Source organism: Dipodomys ordii, unplaced genomic scaffold, assembly GCF_000151885.1.
Source record: "Dipodomys ordii isolate 6190 unplaced genomic scaffold, Dord_2.0 Scaffold22, whole genome shotgun sequence".
In the NCBI taxonomy this organism is placed as follows: domain Eukaryota; kingdom Metazoa; phylum Chordata; class Mammalia; order Rodentia; family Heteromyidae; genus Dipodomys; species Dipodomys ordii.
This window is the reverse complement of record NW_012267238.1, coordinates 6,217,270-6,239,759: the sequence shown is the minus strand read 5'-3', so window position 1 is coordinate 6,239,759 and position 22,490 is coordinate 6,217,270. Positions and strand designations below refer to the sequence as shown.

At 40.9% G+C, this 22,490-nt stretch overlaps 1 protein-coding gene and 1 pseudogene across 1 annotated transcript in view; one reads left to right on the top strand and one right to left on the bottom strand.

Moving 5' to 3' along the window:
* The window catches only part of Pak1 (p21 protein (Cdc42/Rac)-activated kinase 1), an 82,800-nt gene extending 70,099 nt beyond the window's left edge, over window positions 1-12,701 (top strand). Inside the window, 5 exon segments of the mRNA XM_013014161.1 lie at window positions 986-1,103; window positions 1,891-1,990; window positions 3,612-3,808; window positions 6,526-6,663; window positions 11,360-12,701. Coding sequence (XP_012869615.1) covers window positions 986-1,103; window positions 1,891-1,990; window positions 3,612-3,808; window positions 6,526-6,663; window positions 11,360-11,446 — 640 coding nt within the window. The 3' untranslated portion in view covers window positions 11,447-12,701.
* Window positions 12,702-14,995: 2,294 nt separating this feature from the next.
* On the bottom strand, window positions 14,996-15,424 carry LOC105983943 (annotated as a pseudogene).
* Between the last annotated feature and the right edge of the window lie 7,066 nt (window positions 15,425-22,490).

The following is a 22,490-nucleotide window of genomic DNA, read 5'->3' as shown; positions in this document are numbered from 1 at the left end:
TTTGGTGATTAAAATCTTGCATGAATTCTTGGGAATAGACCATATTCAAACCATAGCAACTGTCAATAAGGTATGACTTGTCTTATAAATAGATTAAGGTTCAGTTTTTAGTGTGTGACTTTGTGGGGCCATAGACAATTAGACCATAGCAGACCAGGCTGCCATGGTCTTCTCTCAAAAGAGTTAGTTGAAGAAAAACTTAGCCTGTCCTGTTGGTGGTAGTGGTGGTGATGGTGGTGTTAATTAGAGACACTTTTGGTTAATTGGTGATGGAATCTCATAGACTTTTATACTTGGTCTTACAGGATTACAGGAGTGAGCTACTGATGACAGGCAACCTAAAGATATCTCTCTCTCTCTGTGTCCATTCTTTAAAGAGTTTATAAAGGGGTTTCAATTCAGCATGTCAATTTATGAATACAATGTATATTAATATAGTGTGCAGATGGGTACTGCCACAACTGGCCTGCAGAAAGATTCTGAAACAAGATCCTTGATCTCAGATCTAGTAGAACTGTCAGGGAGGTTTAATAGTTCTCTCTAATATTGGTTACATAGACTCTGAATTTCAGCTTTTTCAAATGTTTTTATACTGCTTAGATGCTTCTAGAGATGTGGGAATCATTCTAGTCCTTCTAATTTTAGGAGCATGGGTGGATGATGGGTGGGTGGATGGTTAAGTTACCTCTGTGTTGTGATGAAAAATGATTTTATTATATTTCATCACCATATCCTATATAGTGTTCTTAGTTCTGCCCTTTGAGGTTTCACAAAAAATATACACCTTTTCCAGGAGTATGCTTAAATGATTTGAAGTTAGTGTTTCTTTCCCCTAGATTTGCTTTTCCCCAGAATAAAGGAACCTAGATTCTACAGCTGATCAAGCTTTGGTTTTACTCTGTATGCATATTCCTTAGCCTTTGAAACTGAGTGCAGTGGCTCCTTGTCCTCTGACTATTTTTATCTGTTATCTGTTCTCCTGCAGTTACCTTGTAGGAGATGAGCTATGGGTTGTCATGGAATACTTGGCTGGAGGCTCCTTGACAGATGTGGTGACAGAAACCTGTATGGATGAAGGCCAGATTGCTGCTGTGTGCCGTGAGGTAAGGAGAAAGGCCTTTTCTTAGATGCCAGTGTAGTTTCTTATATGGAGATAGGATAGGTCTTAATTTAGTTTCATAAGTACCCACACATGTTATACAGGGACATAGCAAAGGTAACTTTTTCCTAATGCTTTCCTAATAACTTTTGCTTAAGTTATACTGTAAAAGCCTCATCATTTTGATTAAATGGCAAACTGTAACAAGCCTCTTTGTCTTGGTAATATGTGTCTAGTACATGGGCTGTTTTAAGAGTTCTTGAGGTCTTACTTCATGACTTCTCAAAGGAGGATGAAAGCATCCTCTTCTAGAAATGGAAGGGAAGATATAGAGACAGCCTTGAGTAGAAAGTGGCCTCTGTATTCTTAATCACAAGATGTGCATCAGGTGAGACTTTAGCCTGGGCTTTGTGGTAGTGACAAAAATCAGTGCTGGAGCTACCATAATTCCCTGTATTTTATAATTTCTGTCATCATGGTTAGCTTCATTGCTTTACTCTTTCTTGCATATGTCTACTTGCACAAACATGAAAATATGTTGAAAGAACATCTTTGCTTAAAGAAAACTTAAAAGATGAAAGGTAGCAAGGAATGTTAAAAGATACTTAGCTAGGAGATAGAAGTCTTGGTTCTAGATCTCACTCTGCTTGTAATGTGGAGCAAGTTTTTTTTATTCAAGTAAGTCTTGTATTCCTTTATCTTAAAGCCAGTTCTTTGGATTAGTTGCTTTTCTGTTAAATCTTGTTTTATATGTCCTTTTTTTTCTCCCTGTGCCTATACTGCTTCATCAGTGTCTGCAGGCCCTAGAGTTCCTACATTCAAACCAGGTCATTCACAGAGACATCAAGAGCGACAATATTCTGTTGGGAATGGATGGTTCTGTCAAGTTAAGTAAGTCTTAAGAATGATGGGGATAATGATGAAAGGGATGACATTGATAAAGATGCAAGGTACTTGCAAACTGACATGTTGAATTGAAAACCCTTTGTACCACTAGTTAAGGGTAATAAAAAGTACAAATCAAGAACCAAGTACTAGTGGCTCATGCCTATAAGATTAGCTGCTCAGAGGCTGAGATCTGGGGATCACAGTTTGAAACCACAGACAGAAAATTCCTGTGAATCTCTTATCTCCAATTAAGCAGCAAAAAGCCAGAAGTGGAGCTGTGGCTCAAGTTGTTAAATGCTAGTCTTGAGCAAAAAAACTCTGGGATGGTGCCTAGGACCTGAGTTCAAGTCCTAGGACTGGCACAAAGAATAAATTAAAAATTTGAAAAGAGAATGATAATATTTCTCTCATTGTAGACACTTGTCTCATGTGGGATTATAGTTAGTCATTTAACAGTCACTGCAACACTCACCAAAGAGACTGTTATTTCAGTGGACTCTCTAGAGAGGTCTGTATTCCTCAGCATCATGTAGTGTATTTTTCTTACAGTGTTTCCCATGCTTTTCAATGTTGAGCAAAAAAAAAAAAAATTGTTGAATACCTATTCTTCTATATGCTGTGCTGGGCAATGAAGGTACATTTTTCCAACCTTCAAAGAATTTTCAGTCATACTTGTACAGTTTTATGCATATTTATTCACTGAGTTATTTCTTCAACAAATATTTACTGAATGCTTGTTACATACTAGTCCCTTTGGAGGTACAAAATGAGTAAGAAACCATAGCCTTTGTTATCAAGGGCATCCTGATTTAAGTAAATCTATAATTTCAATATAATGTGAAAAGAACTGCAGATAGAACCTCTTGTTCAAAGGTGTAAAGACTATTGGGCTGGGAATGTGGCTTAGTGGTAGAGTGCTTGCCTAGCATGCATGAACCCCTGGGTTTGATTCCTTAGTACCACCTGAACAGAAAAAGCCAAAAGTGGTGCTGTGGCTCAAGTGGTAGATTGCTAGCCTTGAGCAAAGGAAGTTCAGGGACATTGCCAAGGCCCTGAGTTGAAGACCCAGGACTGGCCCCCCCAAAAACAAAGGTGTAAAGACCAGTTGCCTAGACAAGCAGGCAGTGTCACAGGTGAAAGGGCAGTTTCTGCGGGGACCCTGTTAGTAGCCTTTAGTCTGAGGTATAGAATGAGGAACTGATCAAAGCAGCCCCATACCATTTGTAGGTGATTTAATTCAGGGACTTGTGTCTGTCCACATAAGGAATTAACTGCCAGATTCTAGGGTATAGAAAGGTTTTTCAAGAGTAACACAGAATTAGGTCAAGTAGTCATGGCTGAAATGGGTTATTTGGACTTCAATTCCTGAACCTTCTAGTTTGAGAAGGTAGGAAGCTAGAGCTGGTGTTCCTTATCTTCTTCCTTACTCCTTTTCAGGGTGAACAGGGAATAGCCTAGGAGCTGATAAACAAAGGTGGTGATCAAGTGACTCCTATTTAGTGAGACAAAGGATCACAGAGCTGGGAGGCCAAGAGAGTTTGAAGCATGGGCAGGCATACAGTCAGTACTTGCATAAGGAGTATCCTAAATGTTTTATCCCTTTTTTTCTCTCCCCACTTTTTAGCCGATTTTGGATTCTGTGCACAGATAACTCCAGAACAGAGCAAAAGGAGCACCATGGTGGGAACTCCATATTGGATGGCACCTGAGGTTGTAACGCGGAAGGCCTATGGACCCAAGGTTGACATCTGGTCCCTGGGCATCATGGCTATTGAAATGATTGAAGGGGAGCCCCCATACCTCAATGAAAACCCTCTGAGAGTGAGTGTTACCTATCTTATTTCAAGTCTCTGGTCCTAGAAAATGGGATTCAGGCTACTCTATCAGGCTTTCCATATGGACATCTCTTTTCTGGATATAAGTAGGCACTCCTGATGTGTGTGCTAGTGCACACCTGTAATCCCAGTAATAGTGAGATTGAGTCCGCAAGATCATGAGTTTGAGGCTACCCCAGGCAAGATCCCATCTGAAAAAAAAAAAAAGCTAAAACAAACAACCAGTAAACACACACACACACACACACACACACACCAAAAAAAACTTTGGCACTATTGAACTTAACAATATCAATATTAGGACTAGAGATGTAGTTCAGTATTAGATTGTCTGCTTAGTATGGTGCAAGACTTCAGCATACTCTTTCCCAAAATATGTAACTTATTCAGTGATTGACTCCTATCACATTCAAGACATTCTGATAATGTAAGACCTGAAACTGAAACTTCTACAGGAAAACAGTAGAAGACTAGGCATAGGCAGTAGCTTTCTGAATAGGATTCCCAAAAGCTCAACATATAAGAGCAAGAATTGATAAGTGAGCTCACATCAAATAAAGTTCCTGCTGGGCATCAGTGGCTCACATCTGTAATCCTAGTTATGCAGGAGGCTGAGAGCTGAAGATCACAGTTTACAGCCATCCTGTGTAGGAAAGTCTATGAAACTCTTATCTCCAGTTAGACACACACACACACAAAATGAAACTCTTATTTACACACACACACACACACACACACAAGCTGGAAGTAGAGTTGTGGCTCAGATGGGGTAGAGTACTGAGCACCAAAAAAGAGAGAAAGTTCCTACATAGCAAAAGAAACTGAGAGATCTGTGTCTGGGATGCCAAAAAGCAATGTTTTAAGGAAAATGAATCACTGCGTCAAATATGACAGTGTATAATGAGACAGAAATGAACATTGGACTTGTCAATGTGGAATTTATTGATGACTTTGAAGATTAGTTGTCAGTAGATAGGGATGAAAGCCTAATTAAATTTATGAGAGTACAAGTTGAGATGATACCTAAAATTTCTTTTTTCTCTTAAAGGAATTTTGCTCTGAAGATAACAGAAATAAAGCTATAAATTAAGTATAGTTAGAAAGCGGTAGCTTAAAAGATAACTTTGTGTGCTAATTTGGAAGGATCTAGTAGAGAGGTGAAAATTATCATGTACAAGAAAGAAGTGGCAATGGCAAGAGCAATGGCCTTAATTAGATGAGGGGAAACAAGTAAATGGCAGTCGAGAAAGCATGGTCAATCTATCTGTTGTAATAGAGGAAAGCAGAGAATATAAACAAAGATGCACATAGGTTGGTAATGTTGTTTGAGGTCAGGTGTGAAAGTTATTCTGATGGCTTTTGTTTTTCTCACCTAATCTTTCTCCCCTTCCAGTGAAGGAATTCCAAGTGGGTTGTTGCTGATAGGCAGACATCTAGCTTTAGCTACATGTTCTTATCACCCTTGGGTAGCTCGGATTTTTGGAAAGGGATTAGTGTACCAAACTGAAACTTCCCAGTTTTATCCTTTGGTCCCAGGTTTGTTCTCTGACTCTGCACATGTAACACATCCTTCTCTGCCTCCAACTGGTCTCACATATTTGAAGATGATGGCCAATGGAGTGTGGTAGAAATGAGACTGAGATGAGAGTCAGGCCAGGTAGCAGTGGCTCATTTTGCAATCCTAGCTCCTTGGGAAGGGCTAAGAAAGAGAGAATTGAAACTAGCCTGGATAGAAAATTTTACGTATTCTCAACCCATACTTGGGCTAACTGGTAGGCTCACTGTCTTGTCAAGTTATGTAGAAGGCTGAAATTGAGAGAATCTCATTTCCAAGCCAGCCCAGGCATACAAGTCTGTAAGACTCCAGCTTAACAGAGGGAACTAGACATTGTGGTGGATTCCTGTCACCCAGCTATGATGGGAAGCCTAAGAGAGCTGTACTGTCATCCAGGTATATACCTGAGCAGGAAGTAAGCTCCTATCTCAGTAAAAAGCAGGGCTCAAGATAGAGTCAGAATGCATGTACTCTCAACAGTGTGGTCCTAGGCATAGTTTTATGTGTGATAGTCAGTCTTTCCTATTACCTAGACTTGTGGTCATTAAATGAGAAAACGCTCTATAAAAACCTTGTGAATTAAAGTGCTGAGAGCTTGTAAAGGCTTCTCGTTACTATGTTTTTCTTTACCTTTCCCAAGAAAAAAGTGGAAAAGGAGTTTGGAAAGGCAATGGGGAACTGAACATTCCTTTTTAGAGTCCTTTCCTACAGATAGAGATCACCTTTTTGACGACTGAGGTGACAGCACCAAGAATCATTTCTGTTAGTATGTGGCAGATGTTGAACTCACCAGGCTAAATAAATAACAAGCCTTTTAGGTCTGTAATCAAGAAAAGTAGTAAGTGTTTAGGTCTGTAACACATTTCATAAGTGCTTTTTACAAAATGCTTTCTAAATATACTCTTATTTTTTATAGACACGGGTCGTAGGTACTATTTTTATAAATAAGGAAGTTAAAAGTTGGGTGGCAAGCACATAGTTATATGGCTTTTAAAGGATAAACCTGATCCTTACATCATATTCTTTCCAGAATGTCACAGTTGCCTCTTTATATTCTCAAGCATTCAGCAGCTGACCATCTTTTTAGAGGGCATCATCAAGAGAAACCCCAGTTGAGCCTCAACATGATTCTCCATTTATATTGCCAGGCCTTGTACCTCATTGCCACCAATGGGACCCCAGAACTTCAGAACCCAGAGAAGCTGTCTGCAATCTTCCGGGACTTTTTAAACCGCTGTCTGGAGATGGATGTGGAAAAGAGAGGATCAGCTAAAGAGCTCCTGCAGGTAACTATCCATTGTCAGGGAAGCACCTAAGTAATCACTAACTCAGCTTTTTTTAGCCTTCTCTCTTCACGATCACACTATATTCCTAATTCTCTAACCTTCATCCCTGGACCTTTTTGTCACAACAGTCTCTTAGCTGTTTCAGCTTATTAAAACTACACATCAGCTGGTTGCTGGTGGCTCATGCCTATAATCATAGTTACTTAGAAGGCTGAAGTTTGAGGAGCATCATTCAAAACCAGCCCAGGCAGGAAAGTCTCTTAACTCTAGTTAAGCACCAGAAGACCCCACAAAAGTAGAGCTGTTGCCCAAGTGATAGAGCACTAGCCTTGAGCAAGAAAAGCTCAGGGCTGGGAATGTGGCTTAGTGGTAGAGTGCTTGCTGGCATGCATGAAGCTCTGGGTTCAATTCCTCAGTATCACATAAACAGAAAAAGTCAGAAGAGGCGCTGTGGCTCAAGTGGCAGAGTGATAGCTTTAAGCAAAAGAAGCTCAGGGACAGTGCCCAGATCCTGAGTTCAAGCCCTAGGACTGGCGGAAGGAAGGGAGGAAGGGAGGGAGGGAGGAAAAGAAAAGAAAAGAGATCTCAGCGACAGCATCCAGGCCCTGAGGTATAACCTCAGCACTTAGGAGGCAGATGAAAATAGAGTCGTGAATTCAAAGCCAGCCTACATTGTATGCCTCCAAAACACAAGGGCTACAGAACACTGGTCTAGTATGTACAAGGCCTTGAATTCCATCCCTGGCATGGCATGAGTAAGTAAAACTTCCTATCTCCTAGAGCTGGCTTAAAATTTACTTCCTGAGCTCCTATTGAACTTTGGCTGTATCTTTAAGACATCTTTTGTTTTGCCTGATTAGTCTGGCAGACTCGGTTTGAGTCTCAAGAAGCAGCTGTCTGAGGAGTTAAATTAGATTTTCAGACATTTTCAGCAAAGCAATGCAAGCTTAGGGGATAGTTAGTACAGCCTTTGGAGTGTTCACAGTTACTTCATTGGAAACCTCAGATGTTTGCATTGATATTCTCATTTGTAAAGGTTATAAAGAACCTTGAGGGAGGTTAACAAAGAAATTTAAAAACTCTCACCTAATCCTGAAGTTACAGAATGGTTTTACATAGCTGCAGAAACTGCCTTTAAGGTGATCATATCATTTGCATTCAATATTCATGTTTCATTACAATTATTTCTAGTGTCATTTTGTTAAAATTATCTACTGGTAATTTTGTACAAAGTATTACTATTAATCAGCTTTGTGGTAGTGATTTATCTGTAGGCCTGCCCTTTCACTTACTTTTGCATCATGAAGCCCAAGAGTAACTGAGCAGAGCCAGGCAGGGTGGGTGCACACTACCCTGTGTTAGTTATGAATATGTCTGTCTTTGTGCTGGGTTATAACCTCTGTTTTATTCATCTCTGTTTTATCTCAGACCCAGGATCTGACTCCGACTAGGTACTTAGAAAATTGAGTTGAATTGCTTTAAGTATTTTTCTGCATTTTAAATAGCTCTTTGTATTTGAGGCTATTGATTATAGAACACTGACCTATTAGATGGGGGATCAGGGTTCTACAAATATAGGTCATTAGTGTCTAGGATCCTTTGAGACTGAAAAAAAACAGACCAATATAAAAATCTCCTTTGCCTTTCATGTGAGTTGTGTTGTAGAAACACTAGTCATTGGGAAATGTACCAAGAGTATGCTAAGCCTGTGATTGGTGAAGATATCATTCTTAACTACCTACTAAATTATAGTTATTGAAAGGTAACTAAATTGCAGTTATTGAAAGATAAGTGACTCTGGAGTTCTTAATAATGTAACTAATCATTACGTTATAGCTTACCACATTTTAAATATTTAGCACTTGTATGTATGTGCACGCATGTGTGCATGAATATACATATTCTTTACAGCAATCCACTGAATTACAGATTTTGTAGTTCCCATTTTTATAGTGAGGAAATTGAGGTTAGTAAATTTTTTCAAGATTACATAACAGAGAGTGTTGGATCTTGTATTTCAACGTGTATCTGGCTCTCAGTATATATGCTTTTGGCCCTGTTCTATAGGCTTATTCAAAAAGTGTCAGAACTGGAAGATTTATGGGGCTTATCTAATTTACTTTGTTCAGAGAAACAATTGGGGGCTGGATTACTGCTGTGCCAACTCAGAAGAGAGTTGTAGAAACATGATCTGAAAACTTTGGCTTTTTAACTTGTCTACATGGTAAATACTCAAAACCAAAGCTTTCAAAATGTTAAATCATGAAGTTTTCATATCTGTTTCTCCTGTGAAAATACATGTATGGACATAAATACAAAGAATGAGATATTGCCATTTCTGTCTTCAAGATTTAGCCAAGATCTTTTGTTCCTTTCATAGTAACTTCTTGTCTCATTACCTTCTGATACTTTACCTCTGTCCCAACTGAAGGTGAATCAGCTTTCAGCAGAGAATGTTTGTATGTGTATCTCTATTTGTGTGTCTCTACACATCAGTTATGCTAATTATTTGAGTTAACTAGTTATGCTTAAACATAGCATTTGCTTTTCAGTTTCTTGGTAGTCATACAGAAAATGAAGTGTTATAGCTTATATATTCCTGTATTTCTTTATCAAATAGAGGAAATGTCCTACATCTTCATGATGCAAAGCTTTTGCACTAAATGTGATGAGGCTTTGAGTTACATAAAGAGGTTTTTTTTACATTTTTACATAACCCATTTACTGAAAATTTAGATGTAATTTTCATACTATGTTTTCTCCTAAATGTTTTTTTTTTTTTTTGTGAGCTCTGTGCCTGGGCGCTGTCCCTCAGCTCTTCAGCTGTAGACTAGTGCTCTACCACTTTGAGCCTCAGCCCCACTTCTGGCTTTTTCTGCTTATGTGGTGCTGAGGAATCGAACCTAGGGACTTATGCATACAAGGCAAACAGATACCACTGAGCCACCTTCCCAGCCCCCTAAATGGTATTTTTTAAAAGTTAAAAGGATCCAGACACCAGTGATCCACACCTATAATCCCAGCTACTCAGGAGGCTAAGATCTGAAGATAATGGTTCAAAGCCAGCCTGTGCAGTAAAGTGTATGAGATTCTTATCTCCATTTATCTCCTGAGTTCAAGCCCCACAAAGGACCAAACACACACACACACACACACACACACACACACACATTGAAAGGATACCCCATGAAAATGACTTGGGCAAGAAGAGAACTTTAAATACCTTCAGTGGATTAATTGGCTTTAATGGACTACAGCATAGCATAACAGATCCCAAACGAGGCACACAGTAAGTAGCATGTGCCTACTGTTGCCGTCACTTGAGCCCAGGAGTGAGTATAGGATCAGCCTGGACATGAGACCCTATTTAAAAATAATATTTAAGGGGCTGGGAAGGTGGCTCAGTGGTAGAGCGCTTGCCTTGCATGCCTGAGGCCCTGGGTTCCATTCCTCAGCACCACATAAGCAAAAAGAAAAAAGTCAGAAGTGGTGCTGTGGCTCAAGTGGTAGAGCGCTAGCCTTGAGCTGAAGAGCTGAGGGACAGTGCCCAGGCCCAGAGTTCAGGCCCCATGACTGGACCAAAAAAAAATAATAATAATAATATTTTAAAAAGCAACAGAAGCCAGGTGCTGGTGGTTCATGCCTATAATCCTAGCTACTCCGGAGGCTGAGATCTGAGGATCATGGTTCAAAGCCAGCCTAGGCAGGAAAGTCTCTGAGACTCTTATCTCCAATTAACCACCAGAAAACCAGAAGTGACACTGTAGCTCAAGTGGTAGAGTATTTGCCTTGAGCTGAAGAGCTCAGGGACAGCGCCCAGGCCCAGAGTTCAAGTCCCACAGCCAAAAAAAAAAAAAAAAAGCAACAGATTTCCAGATCTTATTATTCTGATTATCACCATAGTTAATATAATCTGAACTCTATTTTATCTTCTCAACATGTCTGTGGGATTCAGCTTGTTGTCAGTGTTCAATCATTTGTTCATCTTCTGTGTAATTTTGTCTAATACTATATGAAAGTAGCACTATTCATTCTTTTTTTTTTCTTTTGCCAGTCCTGGGACTTGAACTTGGGGTCTGGGCATTGTCCCAGAGCTTCTTTTGCTCAAGGCTGTCACTCTACTACTTGAGTCACAGTGCCACATCTGGCTTTTTCTGTTTATGTGGTACTGAGGAATGGAACCCAGGGCTTCATGCATGCTAGGCAAGCATTCTACCATTAAGCCACATTCCCAGCCCCACTATTCATTCTTCTATCCCTTGAAGAGTAGAACATTTTGTGTTCTTCTCAGTTACTGTGATGGTAAAGTTTCTATGAATGTTCTTGCATGTGTCTTGATGATTTTGTAAATTTATTTCTCTTAGAATTACTAGGGTATAGGGTAGATGAATATTTACCTGTAGATAAGTGCCAGTTTTCCAGAGTGATTTGTTAAGGAGCTATCCTTTGGGTGACATTGTCCAAAAAGAAATGTACTCTTTACCAGACTTACATAACTGGAACCCCTTTGTACATCACCTTTATAATAACAATAAAAAAGATTTTAAAGGTGAATAAAGAGATATCCTTTGATTTTAAAGGTGATCTGAAAATCTCAGGCAGCATCTGGTATGAACACAAATGTCCCTGTGTCTTATAATGGTTGCTAAGGAAGAATGATAGTTATGCTTTTTGCTCTTTTGTTTTTCTCGTCTAGCATCAGTTCCTCAAGATTGCCAAGCCCCTCTCCAGCCTCACTCCATTGATTGCTGCAGCAAAGGAGGCAACCAAGAACAATCACTAAGATGATGCCCACCCCAGCCTCATAGTGCCAAGCCGTCTGTGAAGTAAATGCTCATTTCAGAAATTCCAAGCCCTGATGCCCTCTTCTCCTTGCATTGCTTCTCCCATTTCCTGGTCTAGTGCTCTCAAGACTTTGATCCTTGGAAACCATGTGTTCAGCACTGAGGAGAACTGCAGCTGGATGACTAACCTGACAAAGGCCATTTCTAAATAAGGAATTTCCTTCCAATTAGTGGTTTACATGAATAAACTTTGGACCCCTATTTCTACATAGCAAAATCTCAACTGTCCCCATTGTTTAACCCTTACAATCAGTTCTTAACTATATAAATTTATAGTTGGATAACACTGTCAATTTACAATCTGTTGAGATTTCTTTAGTGCTTGTTTTTTTTTGTGACCAAATAGCCCAAAACACCTCATTGTACTTGAAAACCAGAACAGCTTGGGAATGCCATAGGGTTTGATAACCTGCCAGGGACATGAAGTCGCTTAATTTCCTGGACCATGACTTTGGCGCAGCTGATCCTGACATGGGAGATCTAACACAGTTTTCTTTGTGTGTGCTTCTAGCAGCTGTTTGAGAGGACCTTGACCCAGTAGTGCTCCCCATGCTGGTTTTTTGTTGTTATTGTTGTTTTGTTTTGTTTTTTGTGAAATGGTCTTGGCTATGTAGCAGCTTTTGATTCCTTGCCTCCCCTAGGCTGCTGCCCCCATTCTGTCCTTGTTTATAACACTGAGCTGTTTCCTAGGGCACATGCTGACTGAGAGCAGTGTGAAAAGTCAGGAGGGAAAAAAATGCAGCTACTTTTAGAGCAAGCTGGGCATCGGCACCTGTCCAGCTGTACTTGTGTGACATTTTAAGAACTCAGCCTCTTTTTCCATCTGGGATAAAGAACTGAAAGATGTAACTCAACTTTTCCGGTGGCCTAAATACTTGGGTCAAAAGAGTCTGTAAAACTGAGACTATATGGTAGTTCAGGATGAATCTGATGACCTTAGATGAAATACTGTCAGTTACAAGGGGACCCTGTTTTTTAAGATGCATGGCCAATCTCTCTAAAAATGGAAATGCTTATTCTAGGTGTTGGGGATGTTTGCTACCTCCTCCTATCTTTGTGGTTTTGGTCCTTCCACTATGGTAGGATGCCTAGCCAGCATTGTGGCTTGTCACTGACTACCTTGTCTTGCTCTGAGGTACTGCTGCCTCAGTAGCACGAGTTTCTAATTCCTTCAATAAAAGGACATGAAAACACTCTATTTGCAGTATGTCTTTCTTTACTACCTTCTTTCCCTCCTTTTCTGATTTTTTTTACATGAAATAACAGTGGTTCTTCCTGAATCATTTGAGATTAAGTTGCAGATAAGATGCCCTAATATAGACCTTAGTGTGTATTTTAACACTTTTACCTTAAATATAAATTAAGAGAAATGGTCCCAAAATACACGTGCTATTTAAAGAATAATTATAAACATCACATGTATTCACCATCCAAATCCAGTAATGAAATACTGATGTTACCTAGAACCTTCATGTTGCCATTCCCTTTCTCATTACAGCCCCAACTCCAAAGAGTAACTACCATTCTTTTAGCAAAAGCACAGTCTGTTCTCTGTACTTTTATCCCGTTCAGAGGTAATTTCACAATCAACTTGAATTTTACCTGTTTTAGAATTAAACATTTTTTTCCACTCAAAATTGTTTTTAATAGCAGGGTGCTGGTGTCTCACGTCTGTAATCCTAACTACTTAGGCTGAAATCTGAGTAGGAAAATCCATTCTGTGAGGCTCTTATCTCCAATTAGCTAATCGGCTAGCCAAGTCCTGCGTTCAAGTCTCAGTAACAGCACACAAACAAAACTATTCCTTTTAAAAATTCACCAAGTGCTAGGCATAGGTGGCTCATGCCTGTAATCCTAGCTGCTCAGGAGGCTGAGATCTGAGGATCATGGTTCAAAGTCAGCCCAGGCAGAAAAGTCTGGGAGACTCTTATCTCCAGTTAACTACCAAAAACCAACAAAAACAGAAGCAGAGCTGTAATAGAGTGCTCACTAGCTGCCTGCACAAAAGCTCAAATATAGTGCCTAGGCCCTGAGTTCAAGCCTCAAGACTAGTACAAGTAAAAAAAAAAAAAAAACATGAAAAAGGTAGTTTCACAGAGCTCCAGCTCCTTTATTATCTTTAAGTGCTTGTTTGTTGTTTTTTCTGTTTTTTTTTTTTTTTTTCTGCTGGTCATGGGGCCTGAACTCGAGCTAGGCGCTGTCCCTCAGCTCTTCAGCTCAAGACTAGAGTTCTACCACTTGAGCCACAGCACCACTTCTGGCTTTTTCTGCTTATTGCTGAGAAATCAAACCCAGGGCCTCATGCATGCTAGGCAAGCACTCTACCACTGAGCCACCTTCCCAGCCTAAAAGAGGAGCTTTTTAATTTGTCAGAAGACTAATTCTCTATGGACTGGGCCTCAAAGGAATTGATTTGCTTAACACCGTCAGCTTTGTAGAGTTATGTATGTACCCTCAAGTCCTTAATTTGTCCCTTTTTTGTTATCTCCTTTCTCATTTTGTAGATTTAATTAGCTACCATTTAAAACAATCCTTGACTATTCACTTTTCAGTCCAAACACTGATTAGATTACTCCTTTAAGAATGAGAAAGATACAGTGATCAGATAGCTATTGCTTTGATTTCAGGCTAAGGAAGTAGGAACTGGCTGTATGAGATGTGAGCTGAGATACGTCTCCTATACACTAAGGCCTACGTGAACAAACATGCCCCACTCTAGATTTCTAAATCATTAATGTTTTATGTACATGTGCGTGTATATGATTGATTGTCATGTATTTGAAATAGACCTTCTAGATTATAATGTATGGCAAGCTTTCTTGTGCTGTCTTGAGCAAAGTTCTCCATGATAATGATAACAATGTTCACTAACAGTGATCATTGAAGTTAGTTTGCTTCTTACAGGAACTGTTGGACAAAGGACCTTATTCTACAGAGGGAGTTTTGGTTTTTGGTTTTTTTGTTTGTCAGTTGTGGGGCTTGAACTCTGGGCCTGGGCGCTGTCCCTCAGCTCTTCAGCTCAAGACTAGTGCTCTACCACTTGAGCCACAGCACCACTTCTGGCTTTTTCTGCTTATGTGGTGCTGAGGAATCGAACCCAGGGCCTTTTATGCAACGCAAGCACTCTACCACTGAGCCACCTTCCCAGCCCCCCGATTTTTTTTTTTTTGCAGCTGAAAAAATTTTATTATGAGGAAAATACACAGCAAGACAGAACAAGAAGGTGGTAGGGATAAGGAAAAATGTAATCTCCAAACAAGCTACCCAAACATGGATGGCTTCCTGTTACACAGGGTAATTTGGCCCTTAATCTCATCTGCCTTTCCTGACTCAACTAAACTTGTTTTTAACAAGAGCACCAATTTCTCATGCATTTGCTTTCTGGGAGTTTGGGAAAGGTTCTAAGTTCCCAGAATGGAGAAATGAAAAACACACAAAACACATTAGTCTTTGTTCCATATGCCTATGAAGTTGCTTCAGCCCAGCCTTCAGTATTTGTTGATGCCATGGAATTGTGGTAACTTAGGCAGCAGTACACTGAGCAAAGTAGTGTTGATAGGAAATGACTGCACAGCTGGCCAGTAGGTAGAGTGCAATAGGAGAGATGCTGAGGAACTTGTGAGAAGTAAACTGGAGCCCATGGTCCATCTGTTCCCAGTGTGTCAAAAATCGAGCTTTTCCTTGGTCAGGGGGTCTGTCTCAAAGGGTATCTCTTTTACTGTATGTAGGAAGACATACATTACCAAGTTATGAATGATGTTGTTCAGGGTCCAGACAACAGGAATGCTGAAGAAAGGGATGCTGAATAGAACCACATGCAGCAGTTCTACCAAGATGATGTAGGCCAGCCAGATGCCGTGACTATTCATCATTGGAGTGTTGGGATTTACTTTACTGTGTGCCACCCTCACATCCATTTTTTTTTCCTCTGGGGCTTGCTCATCCTCACACTCTCCTGGCATGTCAGCAGCCAACAGCCTCGTACCTTCTCTGAATTGTGAGGCGCTGCAAGAACTTGTCTGCAGTTTCTGGTTGGGCTAAGAGACCTTACACTTGCTTAGGGCAGCTGCTTGCTTTGGGGACCTGTCCTAACAGCTGGATTTTTAAATTCCCACAGAAATTTATTAAGTACATTATTTGAAATGACAGACATATTTGATAAGCTCTTTGGTATCCTCTTTAATATTGTTTTGCAAAACATAAGTTTGCCCTGCATATTGCAAGACCAAGAGCAATAAATAGGACCAGGCCATCTTTACTCAAACCTAAGACCAAAAACTATAGCTTATTTTACATTGATAATAAGATATAATGGAAAAAGACTCCTAAGTCATCAGAATAGGGTTTCAGACAGGTGCATATTACAAAAGGTTGCTTAACACTTTGATTGTTAATCTCAGAGGGTGCTGACGGATAGTCCTGGTATGTCAAGGTTAAGTGAGGGTCCCAGAATGCAACTCTGGAGGGTAAATATTTTAAGGCTCACTCAACTTGTCTTCCTTGTCACAATCCAAATTACTAATCCAAATTACTAATCTCTCTGTTGTAGCACCATGTCATTGAAGTGGTTACTAGGAGACACACTTCAGGGAAATCAGTGAGGTCAGAAAGGATTCAATCCAACTGCTTTACTCAGTTTAAGGGTTGGTGGGTGAGCAATTTCCTGGGGTCAAATTAACCAACTGGTACTGATAATAGATGAATCTAGTATGGCCTAGTCAAGTAATATGAAGATCATAAAATCTCAGCAAGATAAAATAATATTGTAATAAGAGGTTTATTGAGAGAGAAACAGAAAACACAAGAGGAGATACTTGGTGGGGGGAACTGCTGGTGAGAACAAGTGAGAATTATTAAAGAAGGCTTTTAACTGTAGTTTCACACTGAGAAAGTAGTTAACCAGGTGAGAGATGGGAGTTCGAAGCGAGTATAGCATTAAGAATAGCATGATAAAGACACAGGACAAAGTGGGGCACCATGATTCATGCTTATAATCCTACCTGCTCGGGAGGCTGAGACCTGAGAATTGCATCTTGGAACCAACCTGTATACAGAAATCTCCAAGGCTCTTACCTGCAAATAACCAGCAAAAGCTGGAGGTGGAGGCATGACTCAAGGAATAGACCACCAGCAATAGTGGAAAAAGCTGAGTTAGATCAAGAGCTCTTAAATTCAGTTCCAGTAGCAAGATACAGGAGAGTATAAGAGAACATTTGAGAGGTTTAGTTTGGTTTCAGTATCAGTGGAAGTGGAAGAGGGAAGGTAAAGATGGAGAACAATTACAATGCAAGATTGGACTCTAGAAATTTAAACACGAACCTGAAGGAATAAATTTTAAGCATGGTCAAGTTTGCATTTCTAAAAAATCACCAGGTGCTGTTTGAAAGAATTGGGGAGGAGGGAACGGGAAGTAGTTAGGTTCTTTGGGAGTCTACTGCAGTGCCCAAGTGGCTGGCACACACTGAGCTGAGTAAAGGTGTAGTGGGCACTAAAATTCAATCAGAGTAGGAGAAATAGAGTGAACAAAGTATTACAGTGAGCAGAATTTAGTCACTATCAGAGAGAGAGAGACCACAACTGAATGGGAGGTATCAAGAAAGAGACACTAGTTTCAGACGTCGTCATTTAGAAATTTGAGGTCACTGAAGATAGAAATTTGAAAGGGAAGGACTGATTTATATTAAACTTTGCAGAGTGTAAGGTATTTGTAGTGGACTTTGGTGAAGACATCTAATCTTCAGTAGAGATAAGGATCTAGAGCTCAGGAATGAGGTCAGAAACATCCCAAAGCCTCAAAGATTATGGTTTTTTTTTTGTTTTTAAGGCAAGATAAAATAGTAAAGGAGGAGAAAGTGGAAGAGGAAGAAAATAAGAAATCTATGAGTAATTTGTCTACAAAAAAATGTTAATGTGGGGCTGAGAAGGTGGCTCAGTGGTAGAGTGCTTGCCTTGCATGCCTGAGGCCCTGGGTTCGATTCCTCAGCACCACATAAGCAAAAAGAAAAAAGCCGGAAGTGGTGCTGTGGCTCAAGTGGTAGAGTGCTAGCCTTGAGCTGAAGAGCTGAGGGACAGCGCCCAGGCCCAGAGTTCAGGCTCCACGACCGGACCCCCCAAAAAAAAATTAAAAAAAAATGTTAATGTGCCAGTGGCTCACGCCTGTAATGCTACCTATTCAAGAGGCTAAGATCTTAGGATGGCGGTTGAAAGCCAACCTGGGCATGAAAGTCCGTGAGACTCTTTTAACCACTCAATTAACCACCAGGAAACCAGAAGTAGCACTATGGCTCAAGTGGTAGAGTGCTAGCCTTGAGCTGAAGAGCTGAGGAACAGCACCCAGGCCCAGAGTTCAAGCCCCACGACTGAAAAAAGAAAAAGAAAAAAATGTTAATGTGTGAAATGAGTAACAAAAACAAAGTTTATACTTAATTTATTTTTACATAAACCAAAACAGACTACATCAGCTATGCTTAGAACTCATTCAGGGATCTGAGGCCCTGGGTGCTCTCCTGAGCACCATTAACCCTACCAACTATGGGCTCTGTGCCTAGGCTGAGGTCTGGCTTCAGTCCATGCTTGCTCTGAGACAACTTCCATTGTGACCACACGTGGTCACACCCACATTTGTCTGTTTTTATTTCCCTGTCTGGCCAAGCCCACAATCTGCAGAGCCACACCCACACAATGCCCCGCCCCGCCCACATCATGTTGGGCCACACCCACACCATGTCCAGGCCACGCCCAGACACTGGCTGCAGGACTTCAGCCCTGAGCACTCCAACTCTGAGATGCTGGTCTTCTCAGATGTGAACCCCACATTTGTGTATGGGACTGTGAAGTCACCATAAGAAAGGCGTCGGTGCCCCTCCTAAACCGTACCGGAAACAGGAAGTTGCGTTGGAATTACTAAACCCACACAGCTAAGCCTGTGGCGCGCTGACACAAGACCCTCAACGACGACTTCTGGTGAGTCTGGCTGTGTAAACTCCACAGATCGCTGTGTGAACTCCATAGCCCGGGGGGTGGAGGGCTTCTATCCAGGTGGGGCTGGCCTGCAGCTTGAGGGAGATTGGGGGACTTCCTGGGTGCCCTCCTAACGCAAAGGATCTGTCCTCAAGTCCCTGCAGGTGTGAAGGCTTCCACTTCCCTTGGTGTGGCCTTCATGGCGCCTCTTGCACTTTACCCAGCCAGGTGAAAGATGGTGTCCTGTATTGAGCTTTTGGGAGAGAGCATCAGGGGTTCCATTTTGGGTGTGTTAATTTTGAGGTGTCTATGAGAAATCCAAGTGAAGATTTCAGTAGGCTGTTGGATGTATGAGTGGGAAAATGAGAGCTGTGGAAGGAAACAATTTATTGATCTCCTCTTACATGTAGGTTTTTTGTTTGTCTTGTCAGTTGTGGGGCTTGAACTCTGGGCCTGAGCACTGTCCCTCAGCTCTTTAGCTCTCTACCACTTGAGCCACAGCACCACTTCTGGTTTTCTGGTGATTTATTGGAGATAAGAGTCTCATGGACTTTCCTGCCTGGGCTGGCTTTGAACCCTGATCCTCAGATCTCAGCCTCCTGAATAGCTAGGATTACAGGCGTGAGCTACCAGCGCCTGGGACATGTAGGTTTTCCATGTGAACTTGGCTACCCTGGTGCATAGACAAAAATACTGGTTAAAAAACTTTAACTCACTATCCAAATTACATTCCTCACTAAAGAGACTGATCTTAAAAAAAAAAAACCAAAAAACCAGTGTCAAGGGCCACCTGTCACTGGATTCCCTAAAATTTGCAACTGGTTAGTTTTTTATTTTTCTTGGTTGTTGTTGTTTGGTTTGTGTGTGTGTATGTGTGTGTGTGTATGTGTGTGTGTTGGTTTCATCACCAATTGAGCCAATTTTTTTTCTCATGTCCACTGTGTCAATAATTAGACACAATATGGCCATAACCCCACTGCCCTGTTTTCCTATTATATGTTCTTTTACAATTTTTATCTTGCTTTCTTTTGTATTTTTTTATTTTACTTTCCTTCACTAGCTTTTTTTTGTTTAAGGGGGGATTGAACATAAGACCTTGTGCTCATTAGGCACAAGGTGCTCTACCATTTGAGCTATGCCTTTAGCTCTTTTATCCAGGGTTCCTGTACACCACTATACTTAGTTCTTCTTGTCTAAACAGGGTCTTACTTTTTGCTTGAACTGGCCCACTGTGATACCCAGAAATTTCCCTCCCAAGTAGCTAAAATTATAGGCTTGAGCTATGGTACCTGTCTTGGATTTGCTTCTTTTTTTTTTTAAGTCCTATTGAGGTATAGTTGGCACAAGATACTTATCTGTTTAAAATGTACCATTCTGAATCTAGTGTCCTGTCATGTCAGCTCTTAGGAGCCTGAGAAAGGAGGTTGGTGAATTCCAGGACTACCTGACCTACATAGTGGGGGGGGGAGGGGAGGAAGCAAAATAAGCAAAGGAAAAAAGGCCCACTTAAGATTACTCTAGGAGATAAATTTAGAAGGACAGTTCTGGGTGCAATGAAACTCTTTATGGTTTTCTTTTTTTTCTCTTTCTTTCTTCTTTTTTTCTCTCCCTCCCTCCCTCCCTCCCTTCCTTTCTTCTTTCCTTCCTACCTTTCTACTTTTCTCCCTTTCTTTTTTTGCCAGTCCTGGGACTTGAACTCTGGGCCTGGGTACTGTCCCTGGGTTTGTTTTTGCTCAAGGCCAGCACTTGAGCCATAGTGCCACTTGTGTTTTTTTTCTGTGTATGTGCTACTGAGGAATCGAACCCAGGGCTTCATTCATGCCAGGCAAGCACTCTACTTCTAAGCCACATTCCTAGCCCAATGAAACTCTTTAAAAACCTATTAAAATAAAGTGAGGACTTGAGTGAGGGAAAGTTACCAGGGAGTGAAATACCAGAACAAATGGGATAGTCACCAAGGGTTCTTCTAGATCTGTTCAGTCTTTAAGAACCTGGGTAACCTGTGGTAGGCAGAATTATGGAAACCCCAAGATACCCACATCCTAGTCCTCAGAACCTGTGAATCCCATTGTCCTCTGCAATTGTACAAAGCACTTTGGAGATGTGATTCACCTGAGGATCTTGAGGTAAGAAGAGTGTCTGCATTGTACAGGTGCGTCCAATAATAATAACAAGGATCCTTAAAAGAGAGGAGAGAGGATCTTTGTCCAAAAAAAGTTGTAATTGATACCCGAAAGCTGCAACACCTGGATGAGGTCCTCTATCTCTAGGGTCTTAAAGAATGAGTCCACAGACAGAAAAGTAAAGTGCCAAAGATTTACTAAAGGAAAAGATAAGCAGAGCTCCTGCCAAATGGGAGGGCTTCCAAGGTAGGGCACCATCTGGGCAGTGTTAATAAGGTGTTTCTTACAAGGGGCTAGTAAGGGGTTAGTAAGGTGTTCCTAGAAGAGAACTATGTGGCTCTTCACATCATTGGATAGCCTGTGGCCTACAGCAGTCCTCAGACCAATCAGAGGTCCACACAGTCTACAGCAGCACTCCTTGTGTTTTCTGGGAGCAAGGACCATGACTCAATGCCTAGGGAGCCGATTACAACTGTAAAGGAATTGTGATTAGGAGCTTACTTAGGGACTGCTCAAGGCCATGGTAAGGGATACAGATCATTCATAGGAGGGGTGGTTTTGCCCTGATTGCCTAGCCAGGCTCTTTTCTGATCCCATAATGGAAACAAATGGGGATGAACAAGGGGGAAATTCAGGACATAGGAAAATGCTTTGAGTTTGAAGATAATGGAAAGGAGCCATGGGCTAGGAATGCAAGTAGCTTTGGAAAAAGCACCTTCTGGAATTGATATCCCATAATGATAATTTGTATTTTTTAAGCCAATAAGTGTGTAGGTAATTGTTACAATAGCAATAGGAAACAAAGACAGTGTTTTTCACAATCCCTTTTCATCTGACAATATAGTCATCATTTCTTTAACAAACATGTATTATCTTACTCTATCGGTTATAGATGTTTGGGACACATCAGGGAGAAAAAAAATCCCTTCTTCCATGTAATGTACACTCTAGCTGTAGATGGGGGTCATTTGACACATGACAGGACAGACATTGTCTGCTCTCATTGTCTCCTTGCAGCTTGTGTGTATTGATAATTTTGTATGGCCTCGAATAATAATATAAATATCCAAATGGCCCTGGGTTCCCCGCCCCTCTTGTAAGAGGTGCAGTGAGACATTAAACAATAAATTTATCAAATATGTAAATTATACAGTACTTTGTATAGGAGGAAAGACAAGCTATATTTAAATAGAGTTAGGCAGCAAGAGCAGATGGCAGTATTATATAATAAGGTAGTTAGAGCTGACCTTATTGAGAAGGTGAAATCCAAGGACTTTTGAAGTAGGTAAAATAGCTGCTACTTTTGAGGATGGGCTCCTGGATTTCTTTGGAGAGGATGAACTAATTGAGATACAATAATTATTCCCTCCCCTCCCCTTCCTGTAGGGCATTGAACCAAGGACCTCAAGCTTGCTAGTCAAGTGCTCTTAACTTTTTTTTTTTTTGCCTGAGCATTGTCCCTGAGCTTCTTTTTGCTCAAGGCTAGCACTCTACCACTTGAGCCACAGTGCCACTTTTTTTTTCCTGCTTATGTGGTACTGAGGAATCTAACTCAGGGCTTCATGCATGCTAGGCAAGCATTCTACCACGAAACGACCTTCCCAGCCCCTGCTTTTAGGGCTTGAACTCTGGGCCTGGGTGCTGTCCCTTAGCTCTTAAGCTCAAGGCTAGCACTCTACCACTTGAGAATACAGTGCCACTTCCAGTTTTCTGGTGGTTAATTGGAGATGAGAGTCTCACGGACTTTCCAGCCTGGGCTGGCTTTGAACCATGATCCTCAGATCTCAGCCTCCTGAAGTAGCTAGGATTACAGGCATGAGTGGCCTTCATTTCTTTTTAATGAAAACAAATTTTTATTATCTTTAATTGTACAAAGGACTTACCATTTAATAAATCAGTT